Source organism: Anastrepha ludens, chromosome 2 (assembly GCF_028408465.1).
Source record: "Anastrepha ludens isolate Willacy chromosome 2, idAnaLude1.1, whole genome shotgun sequence".
Classification (NCBI taxonomy): Eukaryota; Metazoa; Arthropoda; class Insecta; order Diptera; family Tephritidae; genus Anastrepha; species Anastrepha ludens.
Genome location: NC_071498.1, coordinates 171,135,760 through 171,159,145, shown reverse-complemented (window position 1 = coordinate 171,159,145; position 23,386 = coordinate 171,135,760). Strand labels below are relative to the sequence as shown.

The following is a 23,386-nucleotide window of genomic DNA, read 5'->3' as shown; positions in this document are numbered from 1 at the left end:
TGTGACAGCATGTCATTGGCTGATCTTGTTTTTCTGCTCACATTAAAAAAAAACTATTATTACAATTTGTCGTTCACTTGAGCGTCGGGCATCTATTCGTACTCCGCCCCCTAATGCTGTCTCTATTGCTGATAAAAACTTGGAGCACAGTGACAATTGAAGTGATAAATCCAATAGTCAACATATAACTTAAAACTTTGAATGCTCTGCGCTTCAAAAATGCGCAATCACTTAATGTGGCAAATGCTCTGAGTAGCGTTAATTCTCAATTATCTCAAAAGTGTGATAGCTTGTTTGCTGAGATTCACTCTCTATGCGTAATCACAATAATAATAATGCTGTCTTCTCTTCGTTAACTTCGGAACTTACAAGTTTACGCAATGTTGTTGTTAACTATGCAAGCAGAACCAATCCCATTGAAGTAATGCAAAATAAATAGCAAGTATTGGAATGCAAAAACGAAACATGAAGTCGCGAAAAGCAAATTCACCAGCGAAGGTAGCACTGTAATAACTGAACAGCCTCTCTTGGTTAATTTGTCTCCAACTTCGCCTATCAGCGTATCGCCCAATGAGAGAGAATTATTTATTTATTTATTTATCATTTAAATTAATTACAATTAAAATTATAATTAATTAAGCACTAGCTGCCAGGGCTATCGGCTTAGAATGTATGTAAATTACAGGAAAGACTAAATTAACTTATGAATATGTATGTTTTTACAAAACTCAAATATTAGTTTAATATTTTTTTCTTGAGAGAGAATTCCGCTGCATTCACTGTGCTAAACTCTAATGCTGATAACTGCAATAATGCAGTGCGAGCGAAGTCCAAGTCAACGTCGGCGTCAGAGGTAGCTGCTGCTGTGCTTAAAAATACAGCTAATGCTCTTGTTAGTAACGTTGGGTGTGCAGAGAATGTTGGACTTTCTGCTGTAGGTGATTCTTCGACTATTTCGTATGCTGACGTTCCTGCCTCTGATGCTTTGAACTCTGCCGCGAATAATGAGAGAGAAAGAGATTAAACTAAACAAAACTCGTAAAGCAGAGTATGCAAACAGATAGGTAATGGAGTGCTACACTCCGCAAGAGCGGCGAAACAACACAATTTCTTTTGATCGAAAATCGGTCGGCGTTGTTGGCGCAGCGTAATAAAGGCTTTGATTTCCTAATCTTGTCACGCTAATTAGCGTAACTTTCCGATGCTTAGCTGCTCGACTTGAATAAGCTGAAACCGCACGAGATCTTATAGCGCATGGCTGTCACCGGATTGTTCTCTCGCTCGCGAATATCACTGCTGTGGCTGCCGATCCCGCTGAGAACGAAGAAACATTAACCAGACGACAGGTCCTGCAATTGGGCATCACCAAGTGGGCCGAAAACGAACTTTAGTAAAAGACTTAGATGTGTTTCCATACAAGGCGAAATTAAGTAGTTATCTATGGGTTTGCTAACAAAAACATATTTTCAATTAATGCAGAATTTTCTATTACAATGCTAGTGGAAAAAGTTTGTGTATCCAGCGCGACATGTCATATCGGAGCATTGGTGTTCTTTTTTTCTTGTTATTTTTCTCTCTACCATAACTTACACTACTTTACAGAGAAAAAAGTTCAATCAGTTCATTCAACTCCTAGGTAAAATCGGTCACTGAGCTCGAAATGCCATTTTTGTTTAAATAAAGGGTAGTTAAATTTCTAAGACCGATGTTGAATGTGAGCCCCACATAAACGTCAATGAAAGAAAAGGTGTAAAATTTAGATCATCGGATGGAGGTGTGCCGCCGAGGCCGTGGCGGTCATTTGGCCGATATTTTGTTCAACACGTAATTAAGCCATTCCAATATTATCATAATAAAGAGAAATGACAATAATTTCCTAAAAAAATTGTATTGTACTTTATTCAAAATCAACACCGGCCCTTGAAACTTAACCACCCTTTATGTAAATATCTTGAAAACCTTACATTTTTATGAAATTCGAAGTATCAGAGAATGATGGAAAATTTAATTACCTTCATTTGGCCGCGATTTTGGCCGTTGTTTCCTTTTTATTTGGGGGGATTTTTACGTGGCGGCTCCCAAACGCAGCTATATTTATTTTTTCATTTCGCTAAATTTTTGTCCAAATCTGTTCGGTTTGTAAGAGAGTGTATCCATGAATGCGTGTTGGTATATCTGTGTGTGCGTTTTTTTTATTACATAGTTTTTGCTATACATTGCTTTCATGTTTTTGAACTGTTTCTTTTTCTCTCACTTTTTCGTTCGCTGCAGGTGTCCTGGTACCAAAACTCATTTCCGATACAAACGACCGATAGGCGAATTATGTCAACAAGAGGAAATCGACACACGCTCACCATACGGCACATACAGCAGGAGGACTTTGGCAACTACAGGTGAGTGATGATGGATATACAAAAACAAAAACAGGCAAAAAAAAGAAAACTTTGTTAAAAAAAAAATTAGCAAATAAAAAAAAAAATACAAAATATTAAAAAGCAGCTAACGAAGTAGAGGCTATAAGAAAGTATAGCACAAAGGGTGTTTGTTTTAGAGGCGGAGTATCGTTTTATATGTGCGCTGATTTCATAATTCTCAATTGCTTGTAGGCAGGAATGATGGCTTGCAAGATTGCACCTTCTCAAGGGGCGTGACGTTAGCGCAGAAGATAAACAAATGAAAAGAAGAGGAGGAGTGAGGGAAACTGAGTGGAGAGTCAAAATGATAAAATGATAGAATGGTAAGAGTCAAAAATGACAGATTAATAAGAGAGGGATGACATAAATGGCTGCCTTTGCGAGGGGCCCACTTGGACAAATATTCCAAATTTGTCCGCTGTGATATCAAACAGGTGGAGGGGAGGGAAAAAGTGGAAGGGAACCAGGCAGGTGGAAAGAAAGTAAGAAGGGGCTTAGCATTATAGAATGACGACCAAGAGTGGCAATTTATGTTCGCATTACCCGCTTTAAGCTGCTGATGAATTTCACCAACTGTGTGTGATATTTAAACCCGCCATATCCGCTGGTGTAGCGAAAAAGTAAGAGCGCAGATGTCTAAACCTTTGCCTGTCCAAAACAGAGCAGCTGAAAAGAAGAAACTTCTGCAGAAAGGGTTTGAAGCAATCACAAGTCTCACTGCGTGGACACATAGCGGACAATATCCCGTAAGGATACCTACAAAATTCGACAGCTGCGGGCTTGGTAGTCTTAGAAACTCTCTCACGATTTATCCATGACCAGAGGGACCTCGCGACTTTGCATGTTTGCGTACTAGCTCAGCGCTCACTGACTTGATGCGAAGCCCATCCTTCCAGGAGCTGACCACAGGTTCTCAAGGGAACCCCAATCCTCTCATGAAACCGTCTTCGGAATCCGCTGTCTAGCCAGCTCATCAGCCCAGCAGTTTTCCTCTATGTCGCTGTGACCGGAAATCCAAATGAGCCTCATATCGAAGTATACGGATGCAATCGAGAGAGAAGTCAGACACTTCCCAACTAATTTTGAATACATGAACAACGTGTCCAAGGTCTTAATTGACGTTTGGCTCTCGGGGTGGATATTTATATCCTTTACAGTAATTACTGAAGTGAGCAACCCACCCACTGCTTCCTTAAATGCGGCTTCTTCCCCCTGAAAAACATTACACTGATCTGAAAGCCTACTATTTGAGCTTGATGGGGAGCTCCTCACAGAATACGGCCCCACCAACTCTGCCGTCCAACTTCGAGCCATGCGAAAACATGTTTGCCATACCCTGTCTCCAAATGTTAGGCCACGCACACTTTTCCTTTGAGTGAGGAATGAATAGAAAAGTGATCAAATAAATCGTGCATGTACACATTTTCACAAAAAGATGTGTCTACTTTCTACACTGACGTCAGTTAATTGCTAAATTTACTGAAAACAAAGCAACGGTTTTTGGAAGGCGCCACTTCTTACTTCCTTGTGTGTTCTCTGCATCCTGGCTTTGCGGTTACTTTGGCTGAGAAAGTCCTCACCTTTAGACTCTCGTTAGAACAACGTTTGCAAATTAGTCCAATTTATTTCAAAAAATATGACTCAACACGCGATAGCGGCTCACAAGCCATTGTTGAAACACCTTTGCACACAGAAAACCTGAGGTGTACGGGCCGATGGAATCACTGATCATCTCGTTAGTGAGTTTTGCCTGCTTTAGATTATTTTCGGCAGAGATTCTGAGCATAAAACGTCTGCCAAATCGCCGACTACATCAAGCTTCAACGTCTTAAGAGGGCTGGACATGTTCTGAGGATGGACCCAAGCGAAATTGCAAAAAAGATCTGGAATAGTAAGCTATATGTGCGTTATAAGAGGGATCGCCCAAGGAAAACCTGAATTGATACAGTTAATGAGGACGCCAAGATCTTTGCACTGAAAAACTGTAGGATGACTGCAGAGGATCGAGATACTTGGTCGAGGTTATTGAGGAAGGCCAAGGTTCAACCCAAACCGACACGCCAACAATGCTGATGATGATTGAGCAGTTCGACGCCAAGACCTTTGAGCTTTAAAACTGGGGTATGACTGCAGGGGATCGAGATACTTGGTCGAAGTTATTGAGGGAGGCCAAGAATCAATCCGGACCGTCACGCCAACAATGCGGATGATGATTGAGCAGCTCGACGTCAAGACCTTTGCGCTTTAAAACTGGAGGATGACTGCAGAGGATCGAGATACTTGGTCGAAATTATTGAGAGAGGCCAAGAATCAATCCGCATCGTCACGCCAACAATGCGGATGATGATTGAGCAGCTCGACGTCAAGACCTTTGCGCTTTAAAACTGGAGGATGACTGCAGCGGATCGAGATACTTGCTCAAAGTTATTGAGGGAGGCCAAGAATCAATCCGGACCGTCACGCCAACAATGCGGATGATGATTGAGCAGCTCGACGTCAAGACCTTTGCGCTTTAAAACTGGAGGATGACTGCAGAGGATCGAGATACTTGGTCGAAATTATTGAGAGAGGCCAAGAATCAATCCGCATCGTCACGCCAACAATGCGGATGATGATTGAGCAGCTCGACGTCAAGACCTTTGCGCTTTAAAACTGGAGGATGACTGCAGCGGATCGAGATACTTGCTCAAAGTTATTGAGGGAGGCCAAGGTTCAATCCGGACCGTCACGCCAACAAAGCTGATGATCATAGAGCTGTTCGAACTCAGCACTTGTTGGGTTTTTGCCAAAATATAACCAGTTTTACTGCGAGAGGGGCGAAAGAATTTGGTCACGAGATTATGCCATTAACACGAGAGTGGCGGCGCCCAATTTCCAGATATTATATTATCTGTAAAAGAAAGTGATTTATCAAAAAAGTCAATTTCATCGATTTTACAAACATTATTCTATATTTTTATTTTTTTCATATGTGCTTATCTGCCTCTAAAACGACACACTCTTCGTAAAATTAAGCGCTTTACGTGAAAAAAATAAGAAAAAAAAAACAAAAAAAAATCCCAAAACCTTAGGCAAGTAAAGCAAACAGCATTAAATAGTGAGTAAGACAAAGCAGAGCCAGCGATATCTGATAGATTTGAGAATGCCAAGAATGGAGAGTGCGGAGTGTACATCAAAGGCCGAAGCAGAATATAGGAAATGTGCGCATTATCCGTCGGCAACAGAAACGCATCACTGACTTTCTGCCTTCCACTGTATCATTTTCTACTCATCTCCAGCCCACTCTACCTGCTTATTTGCTTGTTACCGCTTACGGCGCTGATTTACTCAATTGAGTTAGTAGAGTACTTTTTGAATTCACCTGTTTTTTGTATTTTTTTTTTCGTTCTCTAAACTGGACGACAAAGTTTTTGAAGTCAAATCATGAACACTGTCACATGACTTTCCATGTACTTTGTATGCACCCACACACACGCACACACACGAACACATGCACTGTCAGCCAGCATAAGCCAACAATCTCGGCAGGTGATACAATCACCGCCATGCATGTGTGGGCAAGCAACTTTTTCCCATCAATGTCAAACTGTCTGCCTCAAAAGCATATTAGCAGCAAAGGAAAAAACAAAAAAAATCAAAAAAAAAAAAAAACAGCTTGAAAACAACAAACCAGAAAAGTAGAAAGTCCAACGGAAGTTGCCGTATTGGTTGCAGCTGAGCATTTCAAACAAAAGTTGGACGACAACAGCTCTGAGATTAGTGAAGTGATGTGAAGTTCAAGTTAAATCTCTGACACGCCAATGAGCTCTTTGACATATCAACATATAATATGTACGTATGTCTGTATAGGTGAACTGCCACTCCTACACAAAAATACAGACATGGAAGCATAATTCCTCACATGCGTCTGCTTGTGCTTGAAAGGGCGTTGGCCGTTGTCCGTTAGCCGTTGTCCGTTCTCGCTTGTCTGTCTCGGGCGCTGTGAATTGAGTGGAGTTGAGTGGCTGCTGATGTGACTGTCTGTGCCAAATCGAAAAGGAAATTACGTTTTCGCTATGAAATTAGTTTTTAGTTGTAGCTGCGGGAAGGCGGCAATGAAGGCACTCTCACACTTCAAGCAGCTTTCATCGTTTGATTAGGGGATGCCTCTTGTCGAAGGCGGTAAATTAATTATGAACTTAGATATGCTCATGTGAAGGCATGTGTGTGTGTGTATGTATGTGTGTGTAGGCGTATATATAAGCGAGCATAAAGTTATTCTCTAAAACAAAATCTTAATAAAAACGATGCTGCAGCTAACAAAATCGTAGCTGAGCAACTGTGGTGTGATGGAACAGTGGGCCAAAGCACTAAATTAAGGGGGCAGTCGGGTTTTTTAAGGAAAAAATAATTTAGCACCGCAAAGTTCTTTCTATCTTTTAGTGAACATTTAAAAAGTATAAAAAATTTTTGTACTGTTAAAATAAGTTGAAAAAAATGTTTAACATCGAAATTAGTAGAGCGCTGCAACGCTGGAGTTTCCAACTGGCGTACAAGATACAGCTCGTAATTATTGTATTATCTAAAGCAAAAAATTCAAAAGGATTTCTAATTATCATGATTTTTTATTCTAGATGAACTAAGAAAACTGAGAGAAATTCCAAAATTTCAACTTTTTGGAGGTTTTAAAGAAAAAAATGCCTTTCTATAAAAAAAAAATTCACTTCAACTTGGTATAAAAATTTAAAAATTTTTTTTTATCTATTTTGTTAGTTCAAATAAAAGAGAATTTAATACTGAAGGGAAAAAGCTATGATTCACTTCAAAAGGTTCATTAGTATTTTTTCATTCATGTACGCCAATTCAAAGAAATCATAAAAATGAAAAGTATAGAAAAGAAGATAAAGTTTGTACTATAGCTGTCCGGTCACAGCGTAACTACCTAACGCTCGCCTACCTTTGGCTTTGTATCTACGGAAATATTGAGAATTAGGCTCTGTAACTTTGTGTGAATATTCTGAAATATATTAGGAATCGCTTAAAACGAAAAAAAAGCAAATGATTTTTTTGACCTTATAAACCAGGCTCCCCCCTTAAATGCACTATCCAACAATGGTGAGGCAACACGAACAATCTTTAGTAATTAGGAAAGAAGACGTCTCCCAGCCCAACATTTTTTTGTTTCCTTGTTCACTCCTCTCGGAAGCATAGGACCTCGACAAGACTCAGTTTTGCGTTGTTTTCGTCGAATCTATTTGATTTCTGACAGGGTAGGTGATTAGCCTGCTGCTCTCCAGCCCAACATTATCAAAGGCAATACTAGTCAAAATAATCCATTTTTTTTTCTTCACAACCATTTCAGTCGAAAGAGGAATTAGTTTATTGGAATTTTCAGGTATAAAACGACTTCAAATGGAATTTCTGTGCTCAGACTTCCACAGTAGAATTTGACAATACACTTTTAGATACAATACACTAATAGATTTAAACCCTCTAACTTCTATCTAAATGGGCATTTTTGAGGCGTTCTCGAAACAGCTATACTGAAAGGTCAATAAAAAAGGCAATTAGAGGGTTAAAATATTCCACGAAAATTTGTTTCAGGTAATTTGACGAGGGGTCGCCGAAGATAAAATACTTGTATGGGTCGCAGAAAACTTAGTTCAAGCTAATGTTTCCATATTCGGCACAGATGCACTGCGAAACACTTACACTTACAAGCAGGAGGGTGGATCGATTTATAGGGAACGCAATTTTTAGGCCTTCTGTATTGCGCTGTCAGCGGTGGAGCTAAAGTTAGAGATTTCCTCTGTAGTCACAGTCACGATTGACGGCTCTACCTAAGCGGAACGAGCCGGATTTATATGCGGCCAATAACAGACACTTCAGCAGCATTGCTAAAGAATAAAAAAAATATTTATAACAAAGGCAACATAGAGTTGTTGTTGTTGTTGTGGGAGCACAAACATTACCCAGACATGTACGGGTAATCCTGCTGTAGTCACAGTAAAATAAATAAAATAAATAATCGGAGCGTACACATTTTTTGGGTATGTGGCCGAGCTCCTGTTCCTATTTGTGGCGTACGTCTTTATGTTGTTCCGACAAAGGAGGGACCTACAGTTTTAAACCGACCAAATGTTTTTTTAGGAGCTTTTTCATGGCTGAAATACACTCGGAGGTTTGCCATTGCCTGCCGAGGGGCGACCGCTATCAGAAAAATGTTTTTCTTAGTTTTGCTATTTCACCGAGATTCGAACCTGCGTTCTCTCTGTGATTTCCGAATGGTAGTAACGAACCAACCTATTCGGATACGGCGGCCGCCGTATGAAGATCTTTTTCATGTCTGAAATATTCTCGATACTTAGACGCACAACGAGAGATTGTGGTAAAAAAAGCAAAATGTGAGTAGTACTCCAATTTTTTTTGAAACTTTGAGAAATATCTATTAGTCTTATATAAGACGCAGGCGCACCAGTCGCCTCTTTCTCGTGCTAATTGGCGCTAGTTGGACACACCAAGTGAAGTCAACTCCTTCTCCACCTGAACTACCCAACGCAGAGCAGGCCTTGTTCTTCCTCTGCTACCATCCGCTAGTACCGCATCAATCATTTTCAGAGCCGGAGCACTTGTATCCATTCGGACGACATGACGACCAGCCAGAGTAGCCGCTGGATCTTTATTCGCTGTGCTATGTCTATGGCGTGGTATTGCAGGCTGTGGGGCCAATAATTCTCGCCTTGCCTACCCCGGCGCTGAAGTCGCCAACCACCAAAAGAATCTTTGATCGCATCGTCCTTCTCTTTCGTCGGGGCGTGGGCGCAAATAAGCGAGATGTTGGAAAATTGCGGTTTGATGCAGATTATTGCGAGACGCTCGTCCGCCGGAGTGGGCTACAGTGCTTTTCGACGAAGTCCCTCTCCCACAACTAATGCAACATCTTTTACATGCCAGCTGTAGTAGACGTCTTAAGGTCCTTAGGTTTAAGGTTTTTTTGCTTTGCCCCGCCCATCGTATCTCTTGAATGCCAGTGATGCAGCCTTTACTCTCATGAGGACATCAACCAGCCGGGCAGAAGCACCTTCCCCATTAAGGGACCGGACATTACAGTTGCATGCCCTTAAATAATTATCCTTAGTTCGTTTGCAGCGGTCGTCATCAGTATAGAGAGCTCTCATCCGAGGCTTTGTTGCTGTTTTCATTGGAGGGTGTTTTTACGTGACGGGTCCCAAGCCCAGCGCACAACCAGCTATCCTGGAATGCTTCGCCTTCTCACGTTAGCTCACTCCCGAACGGGTGTTCGGAAGCTACCCAGAGGATACGTGGGCTAATCCCGGACGTTGTGAGCTTGAACCATATGCAGAAGAATCGTCCTGGCCACTCCCAAGTGAATGGCGATCAGTAACTTTCCCCACTTGCGTGGACTTCTACACATGGAACCATCCTTACTATTATTATTACTATTGTTTATTTAAAAAAGTAAATTAACTACCAATTCAAATTTAATTTGTAATACCAGCAGTTGAAATATTTTTAGGTAAAAAAATACATCAAAATAATTTTGTATCTAATATTTGATCGGTTCTGCCGCCTTATTCAACATTTTATTGTTCGCATTGTTAGTCTTTGGTATCCCGATTTTTAATTTATGTGAAACTTAATAAAAGATATACTAAAATTTTACAAACTCTCAGCTACATTTCAAAATTGCTGTGTTGCCTATTTTCTCCGTATATCGAATGTATGACACATTTTTTTATACGGAGAAAATGTGCACCATCGTTAAAGAAGAAGATTATCAAAAATTAATTAGTATTTTATACTACAGATACAGTACTGCAATTAAATGAACTAAAGCATTTTGTTTTAATTTAAAAAAAATTTTTTTTTAAAGTTTAATGAAAAAAAACTTTCCAAAAGATATACAAAAACTCAAAAACTACTACTTGGACGACTACAAAAATGTACTTTATTATACTAAAATCTTACGGCTAAAGAACGGTATACCCAATTTTTTTTTTTGTTTAACAATTTTAGAATTTTGATGAAATTTTCTCAAATTTTTTATAAATTCTGAATACAACTTGAAACTTTAAATTAACTAATGAAAATTAAAGGATAACTTACTTACTTACTTAGGTGGCCATAACAACCCATTACCGAGTTACGGCCGACCTCACTCAGCCTCACACTCTCTCCAGGCGCCTCTGCTCCACGCGCGCCTTCTCCAATTCTATACACCAAGCGAGCATAATGTTTCCTCCACTTGGTCTTTCCACCGGAGCAATGGTCTTCCTCTGCGTCGGCTCCCTTGGACTTCGCCCTCGAACACCTTCTTTGCTGGAGCTTCTTCATGCCTACGCACGACATGCCCTAGCCAACGCAGGCGATGCGTAGAACTACGTCAATGTCGGCGTGGAGCTCATACAGCTCGTAGTTCATTCTTGAACGGTAGTCTTCGCCAACGCGCACAAGACCGAAGATCTTACGAAGAACTTTTCTCTCGAACACCCCAAAAGCGGCTGCATCGCTTTATGACACTACCCATGCCTCTGCGCCATAAAGCACCACGGGTATGATGAGCGTCTTGTAAAGTGTCAGTTTGGTCATGCGAGAGAGGGCTCGGCTACTCAATTGCTTACTTAGCCCATAGTAACACCTATTAGCAAGAGTGATTCTCCGTTTGATCTCCATGCTGATATCGTTGTTGCTGTTAACGGCGGTGCCAAGATAAATAAATTCTGGCACAACTTCGAAGGTATAGTTGTCCGTAATGACGTACGTTCCTACACGCCGTGTGTTCCGCATTGTAGACAGCATATACTTCGTTTTACCCTCGTTCACCGCCAGACCCACTCGTGATGATACCTTTTCGATAGCAGAAAACGCAGCGGTGACATCTCGCTCACAGCGGCCGATAATGTCAATTTCATCGGCGTACGCAAGGAGCTGGACACATTTGTAGAAAATAGTGCCATTACGATGCACACCTGCTTTTCGGAGCGCCCCTTCCCTCATGAAGTTGAAGAGGTTGCAAGTTGAAGGATCGCCTTGTCTGAAACCTCGAACGGTATTGAATGGCTCGGAGAGGTTATTTCCTACCTTGACGGGGCTGGTTGTGTTGCTCAACGTCGTTCTGCAAAGCCGTATGAGCTTCGCTGGTATACCGAACTCAGACATGGTGGCGTACAGGCAATCCCTTATTGGGCTATCGAACGCAGCTTTATAGTCGATAAAGAGATGATGGGTGTCGACTTGCTTTTCATGGGTCTGTTCCTGGATTTGGCGTAAATAAAGGATAAATTGTGATAAAATATGTGACAATTTGTGTTTAACTTTGCACCCACTCACAATTTGTCATGTATGTAATTCTACTTGCTTACCGTTTTATTCTCTCAAAATATACATATTTCTGCACTTCTCAATTCATACGTGCTCTTATATAATATTATGTTCTTTCCATACAGAAGCAACACTGCTGCATTAGACTAGTAGTGAGCACACGCGAACTTCTTAATTTTCTTCCGATGTATTGTAGTGTAGAAAGAGCAAATGGCGCGATGTTGATCTCTTTTGCACCTCTCTCACAGAAATTTGATTTGCTTTGTTATATTTATAATGGGTGTACATATATTAAATTGTATGCAATGTCAGACAAATTTTTGTTGTTGTTATAACATTGCGCTTTGTGGGAGATACTTTGAACAACAAAAAAATGTTTTCTATTTAGTGGCCGTCAATTTTAATAGCGTTAAATAAGAGCGATCACAACATCATCGTACGAAAATTCGCTGTGTCCGAGAGCGCGCGTGCGAATGATAACACAAACAACCAGCGTACAAAAGCGTACAAAACACTGTTCACCACTGTCACATAAGTTTTAGAGTATTCAAGCAAATAAGCTCAATATTAGGAACAATTGGTAGTTATCCGTCACGTCCCCTATAGGAGCCTTTCCTCATGAATAATGTTACTATTGGGATTAAGAGATAACGTAAGTGATAGCGAACTGGATGTAAGAAGAGAGCTGTAAGTAAGAAGAGTGCCTCTACACTTACAATTTGTATGGAGTACTTTTCAAGTTGCTGAATGATCGAATTGAAGCTATCCACTATCCAACTCCCCACAAGCTGCCTGTAGCAATACTTAGATGGGATACGAGTCAATTTCGAATATGGCTTTGAGCATTTCAACAATTTTTGGCTGCTTATAAATCATTATTCGAAAAAATTAAACCTAAATCCATTACTTTAAAAAGTTCTTTGCTTTTACATCAATTTTTATTCAGCGCCAACTGGTTACCACTGGCAGCAAGCCTAATACTCGCATAAACTTTCAGTAAGCATAAACTTTTAGGTATGTTAAATTAATTGTTTATGCACTCGTACCTAAACAAGCCACGCGAAGCGGTTGAGAGAAGAGAGATGAGTAAATTACTTTAATGTGGTCAAAAGCAATTTCGCCGGTGCAAATGTATTATCGCATGCGATGACCTTTTCTCGTAGTTAGGAAAAATAAAAATGACCAAGTAAAAAAAAAAAATTTAAATAAGTAAATAAAATATGTCCGTGATTTATGGCTACACCTGCTGACGTCATTACTGTCCCCAAAACACTAAAGCTGAAATGGAAGTGGTGTAAAAACAAAAAGCTCAGTGAAAAGCGAAAGTTCGATGGGCTATAAAAATTAGTTAGAAAGGAAAATATTTATATTATTTTTTTTACTATGTGTGTGTGTCTAACTCATAGGTATTTATGGATATTTTAGTGTATACGTTGACTTTTTTTTTTTTTTTTTTTTGTACTCTGAATTCTTGCTTTCACCCACTCTACACTCCAAGTAATAATAAATAAATAATAAATACCAATTACATTGCAGCTGTGTGGCCGATAACTCACTCGGACGTTCGCGCAAATACATGGAGTTGTCTGGACGTCCAGGCCCAGCTGAATTTTACTCGCCGAAATGGGGTCGCTCATCGGATAGTTACAATCTAACATGGAAAATTGATAGCTACCCGCCGTTGGAGGAGGTGCGTCTGCTCTACAGGCGTGTGCTGGTGAGTAGACAAGCAAAATAAAATAATAAAAATAAAAAAATAAAAACTGGAATGAAAACAAAAAAGTAAAATAAAAAAAATAGAAAAAAATAAAAAAAATAAAAAAAAATTAAAACAAAAACTTGTCTAGTTTAAAAAAATAAAAAATGTGTGTACATAGAAAAATTGAATTGAGATGAAAATATGAAAAATCAGCAATTTTCAAAAAGTAAATAAACGGAAAATGGAAAGAGTGAAATGCGCGCCACTACAACTGCGGCGTCAGATAAATCACAAATGTTGCCATTTTCGCTAGAGTTTAATGTAAAAAAAATATAAAAAAATTCGATATACATAGAAGAAATGTAAGTAAAAACTATCCAAATAAACACTGCACTACACATATTTTAAATGGGTATCTGAAAATTGCAGTTATTGCAGCTGCAACTCACTAAAACCAAAAACATTGCCAACGTCGTCGCTGACCTATTTATTTCTCTACATTTTAGTATTTTAACAAAAAAACAAAAAGACAGAGCGAGCGAAAAAAATGAAGCAAAATGAAAATACCAAAAATATTTCCAAATCGAAAAATAGCAATTGGCTATTGGTAACGGCTCACTCATACATACATACACACAATCCACTTTCCTTCATGCCATTTTTTATATCTCTCTTTTTGTGTACTTTCTTTGTCCTTTTGTTTCAGCAAATATGGCCCTCAACCACAGCGCAGTTATTTTTCGATTTAATTTTTATTACAGAGCTTAGTTTTACTTGAATACATAAAGCATAGCGATTAAAAAATTCTCTGGGGATTTTGTGCTGGCTCTGAGTGTATTTTCGTGTCGCAGCTTTATTTGCTTAATAAATTGGAGTACAATGGAGAAGAAGTAGAAATAATAAAACGCAGCAGCTGAATGACCGATATTTTTTCGAATATTTATTTTTCAAATTTATTTATTTATCAAGTCTGGTATTAATAATAATAATAATTGCGTTCAATATTGCCAAAAAGTAGGTAGCAAAATGGATAAAAGTGGCTTGAAAAGCTTTCGCTAGCAATTTGTTGTGCTGTGATTGGCTTTTAGTCTTTTATGATATTTGTTAAAGTGTTTGGATCTCCTTTTCACACGAAAATTCTCTCGTATTTATGCTTTTTATTTAATTCTAAATACAATTTTGCTTACTAACTAAATTAGAGTAAAGGGAAGTGTGCACAGAAATAGTGAAGTGATATTATCGCTTTGGAAGTACTCCAAATCAATTGCAATGCACTTAGGCCAGCATTTCGTTCAGCTATTGAAACATTTCATGAACTCTATCAGGTGTGCAACTTTATTCTAAAAAAATGGTTAGATTAGATTAGATTAGATTTGTGGGGGGTTGGACAAGTCCAAGCACTCAGTCAATAGATCATTGTACTACACCCGGATAGAAATCAGTAGAAAGAATAGAGATAGGAAAGATAAAAGGTGGATGGTAAAAACAGATAAATTAGTTTGAGGTCACTCTTCCGCAAATCTCTTGGATTCATTGATAAATTTTAAGAGATCCGGTAGAGGAAGAGTATGAACTTTGTCCATACTCAGTGCATTGCAACCCAATATCCTAAGTCTGATTCTAGAAAATGCAGGACAGCTACAGGGAAAATGCTCTGCTGTGTCGCCATCCTCAAGACAGGATAGTCATATCTGTCGACGACCCCCATGGCAGCCATATGCTGACTACAAACGTTGTGCCCTGTGGTTATACCCACCAGTACTCTCAGGTCCTTCCTGCTGATTTTTAGGAGAAATGTAGCTATTTTCCTGTTTCGTTCTTTCACAAAGCACTTGGCTACTCTGCACGAGTTCAACTTAGACCAACAACGTCTGTGGGTAGGCCTCATGAAGTCGTCAATCCATAGTTGAATCGATGCGGAATTGACATCTAGAAATGGTTCAGGGCTTAGTGGCATACTTGCAGAGTCTTCATTTGCCAATTTATCAGCTAACTCGTTCCCTGTAATACCACAATGTCCAGGCACACAAATAAGACTAACTTTGTTGTGTTTTGCAACACCGTTCAGTTTTGGCTTACATTCACCGATTAACTTCAAAGAGCTAACCCACGCAAGGGCTTTCAGTGGAACTTGACTGTCACTACAAATGCCAATACTGTTGCCCCGCCACTTTTTCTCAATTAGCCAGTACGCCACATTCAAGATGGCATAGACTTCCGTAAGGAATACCGTGACCATCTGTCCTGTGGCATAGCCACAATGTATCATTGAAAGTATTGTTCATAGCTGGCTACTACTTTTTCCCATCTTTCTGGTAGATCTCATATACCGTCACGGTAAATCTGTCCATCTTTTGCGGCTATCCACGGATCAAGCCATTTTTTGATGTCTTCATATGAATGAAACTGCTGGTCAGGTAGACCATGCGCCATCGACCAGTGATAATCGGATCGCGGAATATCTGGAGAATTGGAGAATATGGCGGGCGGAGTAGGATTTCCCATTTCAGTGTTTCCAGGTAGGTTTTAACGGGTTTGGCAACGTGAGGCCGAGCATTGTTCTGCTGTAGAATCACTTTTTCGTGCCTCTCCGCGTATTGTGGCCGCCTCTCGATCAGTGCTCAATCGGAGCAGTTGAAGTCGATCCCCAGTGCTGGTTTCGCTTGGTTTTAACAGTACATAATAAATAACACTAACTTGGTCCCACCAAACACATATCATAACCTTCACAGCGTGAATATTCGGCCGAGGCGGCGACGTAGAAGCATGACCGGGCAGTCCCCATGACTTTCTTTTCTTTGGATTGCTGTAATGAATCCATTTTTATCACCCATCACAAAGCGATGAAGAAAACCTTTCCTTTTCGCTTTTCTGCCGCTGGAGCAGTTATTCACAGGCGTCAACATCCCTTGATTTTAACTCATAAGGAACCCAAGTCCCCTGTTTCTAAATCATTCCCAAAGCATGGAAGCGCTTGGAAATGGATTGGCGGGTAGCGCCTAATACTGAAGCAAGCTCTTCTTGCATTTGACACGGATCCTCAATGAGCAATGCCTCCAATTCAGCGTCTTCGAAGGTGTCTGGTCTTCCTTCACGCGGACGGTCGTCAACATTAAAATCACCATCTTTGAAGCGTCGGAACAGATTTCGACACGTTGCTTCACTTAAAACAGCATCTCCATAACCTTTTTGTAGCTCTCGATGCGCTTGAGCCACCGTTTTTTTCGCATGAAAGAGGAAAATCAACATTTCCCGCAAATGACGATTATTCGGCACAAAATCAGATATTTTCAAAAACCAAAAGTCTATGATATCAAAACAAAAGCACTATTCTGTCGAAGCAGTTGGTTTACCATGTGGCTAAGCTTGGTTTATGACGTTTAGGTTATGTTAGAATTGACTAGCACATACTGCTGGCGGCATCTATTGACTTAGTTGAACTTAGTTGCTTCCGTCTTGGAATTTTTCAATAATTTCCTTTCGATCAAATAGAAAAAAATCGCAGAGAACGATATCGAGTGAAATCGATGGCTCTTGGATGGGTCTTTGTTTCGTTCTTGGATAAAAATTCACGGTTACTAAGGCATTGTGCGACGGTGCGTTCTCATGGCGTAAAATGCACGAATTTGTTTCCCACAAATCCTTTTTTGTTTTGGCGAATTGCTTCCCGTAAACGACTTATGCACGTTGGCAACGGCGAGTATCGCAGGCGATGGGGCAATGAGCTGTATGGGTCTTACTGCGACATAGACATGGCGCAGCGAATAAAGATTAAGTGGCTTCGTTGGCTCGGTCAACTGGTGATCAGGTGGAGAAAGACTTGGTTTCACTCGGTTTTTGTAACTGGCGCCGGTTAGCACAAGAAAGAAACGACTTCCTCTTCCGCGACTTGTTAAACTCGGAAAAAATCGCCTAAGCAGTTATTGCGCTAAGCAAGAAAAAGAAGAGTCCTGATTAACTGTCTGACCTTCTGGCAAAAATTAGTAGTGTACAATATTGTGTAATCTATAAAAGCCGCAAGTATCGATTTCTTTTTTGACTGAAAAGGACGTTGTTTGCTTTTTGTCTTAGTTCAGTTGGAGCTCTCCACTCACTCGCCTGATATCTGGATTGCGTGTCCTACTCACTAATCCAGGTCTCGTCCCCAGTAGTGATGCGATCGATGAATGTGGGATCGGATTCAGCCTTGGAAATCAAGTCTTTCGCGTTGTCAAAGCAGTTACTTTTTTGCATGAAATTCAGGTTCTTTGGGATCAACTTTAAAGCAACACGGCGCAAACTCAAATCATGTGCTACAGTGTTCTGAATGGATCCGTAAACAACGTCGAAGTCCTCTATCTGCACTCTGATAGTTAGTTTGCGTGTATTGATCAACTTTGTTTCACTGAATTGATGTTTTCAGGAGTTTTCGATACCGACGGTCTGCCATTAAGTGGACCATTCATCATTCTCGATGAATTCAAGATTTCTTCTGAAGCATTCATGTCAGCCGTAAACAGCTTTTTTATAGTATAAATAATGAAATAGTTTCTCAACACTTCTAAGATTTACACACCATTGAATCCATTTTTATTAGAAACTCGTTGATTCAAATTCAAGTTCATTTTTTAAAACTGAAAAAAATCGAAAACGCGTGCAGAAGTAGATTTGCTGAAGACGTCGTAATGTAACAAATGTCAAGCAATAGCGATACAATTTTGATAAGAATGTTAATAACAACAGTGATCCTTCAACTCCTTCAATTTGGAACATAGAGTGTGAACCATTGACAACCGTCGACTTCGAATGCCACTTGGCGGTTGTTCCGGGAACTTTTTGATCGAAATGCTCGTTAATATAAATTGCGGCTAAACTAATTTTATGTCGAATAGTGTCATAAAAACTTATCAAAATTAAAACTTAAACCGCAGTCGGACAGATTTCATTTTGTTGCTCTTGGTGAATCGTGAAGCTTTTTTCACGATTTTAAGTTATCAAAAAAACAAGCGCTTAAAAATTTACCGACGTTTATTTCTTGAGCTATGACAATAGAATGATTCTTATTACTAAATTAAATCTATGCATAAGCCGAGACGCTTATGTTATATTGGAAAGGTCCTGCTATTTTACCTGTTACAATATGAAGGTCACATATCGTATGATTTTCTGAAATAGCAGGACAAAAATACAATGAGCGAAAATAGTTCGACAAACTTATTCTAATGCTGTAATTTATTGGGCAAAAACAATGCATAACGAAAGGTGCGAAGTAGTGAAAGTAAGTAAACGGGAGCTCCAGCGAAGACAATAGCGACGTTAGCGACGACAACAACAACTGCAGTGATGAGAGAGTGTGAATGTAAATTTAATAGCTGTAACGACAATTGGAAGTACAGGGGCGGCGTCGATGAATTATAAAGAGGGGCGCGAACAGCTCTCTTAAAGTGATTAGAGGTTGTCAGAATTTTCCAAAAATTTGATTTTGTTTTTGCATTTTTGTAAAGTATAATATCTTAAAAATATTGTGTAAAAAATTGGAAATTAATCCAATAAATACTTTTCGAGTTACTCGATAATTTAAAAAGGGCGCTCGGGCGCTCCAGAGCTTTTAGTTTAATTTTAAATGCGTTTTTCTCAAAACTATGCTTTTTGAACTGGTGATCACTGTAACTTAAAAACCGTTTGGTAATATAGATTTCAATAAAATTTATACTGCTTTTGAAAAACATAAAAACTCGTGACTGATCGAAGGTTTTCTTTCAAAAATTTAGATTTTTTTTTAAGACTTAATTTTTTTTCTTTTATTCTCGAAAATTCTAAAAAATTTACTGAGGCCACCATATTGTTATTTTTGAAAAAAAAGTGCGTGTAGCGTAGTACACACAACAAAAGCGAAACTTTCAAGGCAGACAAAGAAAGAGGGAGAGACCTTAGAGAGAGAATGAGAGAGAGAGAGAGAGAGAGGGAGAGAAAGAATATACATCTAAATAAATGCACAACATTTGCAGAGAATACAAATAGACAAAATTTACAAAAAACGGAGAAGGGTTGACCGGTGTAGGTAAACGCCGGACACAAACCGTGGCAACAACGCGCACTACTCCGAGCGTTTATCACCCGCACAAAAGCAGCGATTCCAGGACCACAGCAACGGCACAAATTACCGCATGGCAATACCAATAAATCCGATGCCGGAATAGATAGCACAAGCACTAGCCAGGAAACGGAAGTAAGCGCCAAAAAGTAGGCACCAAAAAAAAAAAAAAACGCCAAAAGAATTGGGACCAATAAATGCCCCAAACCGTAGGCATCAAGGAAATATAACGCCAAACAGTATGTACCAAAAATATATTTCCTACAAGTTTGCACCAACAAGCAAGCGCCAAAAAGTAGGCCGTGTTATTACTCACTAGAAATTAGCAACCACAAGAAAAAACTCAGGAAAAATAGTCTAAAATGTATTTAAGATATATACCATCTCTCAGGCAACTTGTGGATGCCGCGCCAAAGAAAATTGGCTGACTTTGGCCGCAAACCAATCATCGCGCCATTTTTTGGCTTCTCCGTGAGAATTAAAGCGCTGCTCGGAAAGTGCGCGGCCCATCGATGCAAACAAATGATAATCGGAAGGCGCCAAATCTGGTGAGTAAGCCGCATGCACCAGCGGTTCCCAATCGTACGTCTCCACCAATTCCCTGGTCGCTCTTGTTCGATGTGGCGGTGCATTGTCATCAAGAAAAGCTACTTTGTGACGCCGATCGGCATATTCTGGGTGTATAGCGCTGTTCAAATCGACCAATTGTCGTTGGTAGCTTGCACCGTCAACTGTTTCACCTGGTTTTAATAGCTCGCACCAAATCATACCACGCTTATTCCAGAAAACACACAGCATTGCCTGCGGCCGAAGCGATTTCGTATGGCCATTGTTTTTGGCTTGTGGCCGGGCGAACTATACGACCGTTTACGCTTGAGATTGGAGAAATACACCCATTTTTCATCACCTGTAACGATTCAATACAAAAATGACTTCCTTTTGAACCGGGAGAGTAGCATTTCACAAGTGGTTTTTCGGTTCTCTTGCTGCCTTTCAGTCAGTTCGTGCGGCACCCATCTTCCGACCTTTAAAATCATGCCCATGTCTTTCAAATGTTTGGAAATGGTTTTTTGGGTCACTCCCAACTGCTCTGCCATCATTTCTTGCGTTTAACCATCATCTTCATCCAACAATGCTTGCAATTCGGCGTCCTCAAACTTTTTTGGTGGCCGGCCACGGTCCTCGTTCTCCACGCTTAAATCACCACTTCGGAATTTTTCAAACCACCTGAAGCACTGTGCTCTACTTAGAGCAGGTCCACCATAAGCTTCCATAAGCATTTGATGGGCTTGAGAAGCGTTTTTCTTCAATTGATAACATAAAATCAACGATGTCCGCAAATCGTAGTTTGAAGGCACGAAATTCGGCAGTTTAAAGAGCGACAAAAATGCATTGTTGTATGAAACGTAACAAACAATGAACTCAATATTGTTGACAGATGACAGACGAAAAAACAAGGCATTTGGGAAGGTTTAAAAATACTTCTAGCGACATCTATGGACTAATAGCTGAAAGTCTCATTTCATTGCTGGTATAAGGTATAGCTCTCTCTGACCAAAACGTTGCATGGCCTTGAAATTTTACTCTCCATTCTCGCTCGTCCAACGACTCCTAAGAAGTTTCACTTCAAAAAATGGCTACGATCAGGCACAAGATTATCTATTAATAAAACTAGTTTCTCTTGCCCGATTGATTTTAAATGAATCTCCAAGGACTTGTGATGATCACCGCAAGGGACTTTTGGAGAAATGGGCTCCACACAAACAGCGATAACTTTTACAATTATTAATGTTTTTTTTTTTTAAATTTTCCTCAAGTCAAGTCGAAAAATGATGTATTAATGCTATGTTTTTATTTTTGTTAAATAAAGCAACTGACTAGTAAAAAAAATGATTGAAAATCATAATTTTTTCGGTCCTCTGACTACCCCTAATCCCTTAATGATATTCCGTCATCGGACTGTTTTTATTTCCAAAAACCTACTCTTTGCTGTTCAGTGTTATTGAGTATCTGTTCATTAGCAGGGCTTACTGCACCTCATACGTGAACAAGGTAACCCTTAATAAAATAATTAAACCACGATTGCAATTTCACAAATTAACATATTTTCAGAAGAGGTGATTAATATCCGTTTGCTTGATTAAATGTTTTACATTCCATTCGGGGGAAAATGAGAGTCTTAAGTATCATTAATTATCTGTGCTAAAAAGTTACCACTCACTCGCCATTGACGACGTGTTTTCACAAATCTCATTATGGAAAATATTGCACTCAATCGGAAAAAAATGAGACAAAATCATTAGCGAATTCTCATTAAATTCTGAAAGAAATCGAACTCGATTTACATGAACTAATGAAGCCGAATTATTCAAGTAGCTGTTGTGGTACTTGGAAATCAACAGAAGCAAACTGTTTGTCGATAATTATCAATTTATGTAAAATGTAATTTAGTAAATCGCTGGTACTTTGCAATAGCAACTCAATGAGACTGATATTTGCAAATGAGAACTTGAGAGATGGGGAATTCATATTTCGCTGTGCAACATTAAAAGATGGCTACGAGTCTTACAGAAGCAGCGCATACAACGCAGATTGACTGGATGTGGGTTTCATTCATTTTTATTTTCTTATCAATCAGTTGCTCAACCGTAAGCACTGCCACACATCGCATTTATCTGTGTTTAATAACTCTCAAGTAGATATTAACACACGCACATATGTATGTATGTGTGTATGTATGTATAGGCACATCTGCTTGCCTCAAACGACACTTAAGTGTGCGGCCACAGTTTGTGAAAAGAAAATCTCATTAAATTTTGTTTCTTTGCATTTTTTTCTTATTATTAATTTTCTTTTCGGCGCAGCAAAAAGCGTCGCGCGCTACCACCAAACATCCTGCATAATTTTTTATTTTTATTTTTTTTCTTCCATATTTTATGCATGTTTTTACAATTGTAAGCATTATATTTTAATGATATAACAGCATGCAGGTGTTTCTGCTCACACATACAGAGCTTCACACACACACATATCTGCATAGGTATGCGCTTTGCGGGCATAATTTTCGCCTACTGCGTAAAACCTCATTTGCCATTGCAATGTTGACATATTGCGCGTATGTAAAGGGTGGCTAAGTTTCAAGGGCCGGTGTTGATTTTGAATAAAATACAATTTTTTTAGGAAATTATTGTAATTTCTCCTTACTATGATAATACCGGTATGGCTCAATTACTTATAGAGCAAAATATCGGCCAAATGGCTGCCGCGGCCTCGTCAGCACAAATCCAAAGACCACCATATGCAAATAGTTCCTTATCTCAAGGGTGGCTAAGTTTCAAGGGCCGATGTTGATTTTAAATAAAATAAAATTTTTTTAGGCAATGTTTGCCATTTTTCTTTACTATGATAATATTGGTATAGCTCAATTACGCATGGAACAAAATATCGGCCAAATAGCCGCCACGGCCTCGGCGGCACACCTCTATCCGATGGTCCAAATTTTCGATGACGCTGAAACATAATTGAGGTTCTATGCCGTTAATGTGCCGAATTATCTCATCCTTTAGCTCTTGAATTGTTGCTGGCTTATCGATGTACACCTTTTCTTTCAAATAATCCCAAAGAAAGAAGTCCAACGGTGTCAAATCACATAATCTTGGCGGACAATTGACATCGCCGCGACGTGAAATTATTCGGCGATCAATTTTTTCGCGCAAAAGAGCCATTGTTTCGTTAGCTGTGTGACAAGTGGCACCATCCTGTTGAAGCCACATATCGTCCACATCCATATCTTCCAATTCGGGTCATAAAAAGTTCGTTACCATCTCACGATAGCGAACACTATTCACAGTAACTGCCTGACCGGCCACATTTTGGAAA

General features: G+C 39.6%; 1 protein-coding gene across 1 annotated transcript in view; it reads left to right on the top strand.

Annotated features, from left to right (window-relative positions):
* The window catches only part of LOC128855858 (limbic system-associated membrane protein), a 122,652-nt gene that overhangs the window by 85,996 nt on the left and 13,270 nt on the right, over positions 1 to 23,386 (top strand). The window contains exons 6-7 of the mRNA XM_054091070.1: positions 2,272 to 2,393; positions 13,272 to 13,452. Coding sequence (XP_053947045.1) covers positions 2,272 to 2,393; positions 13,272 to 13,452 — 303 coding nt within the window. The remainder of the gene's footprint in view (positions 1 to 2,271; positions 2,394 to 13,271; positions 13,453 to 23,386) is intronic.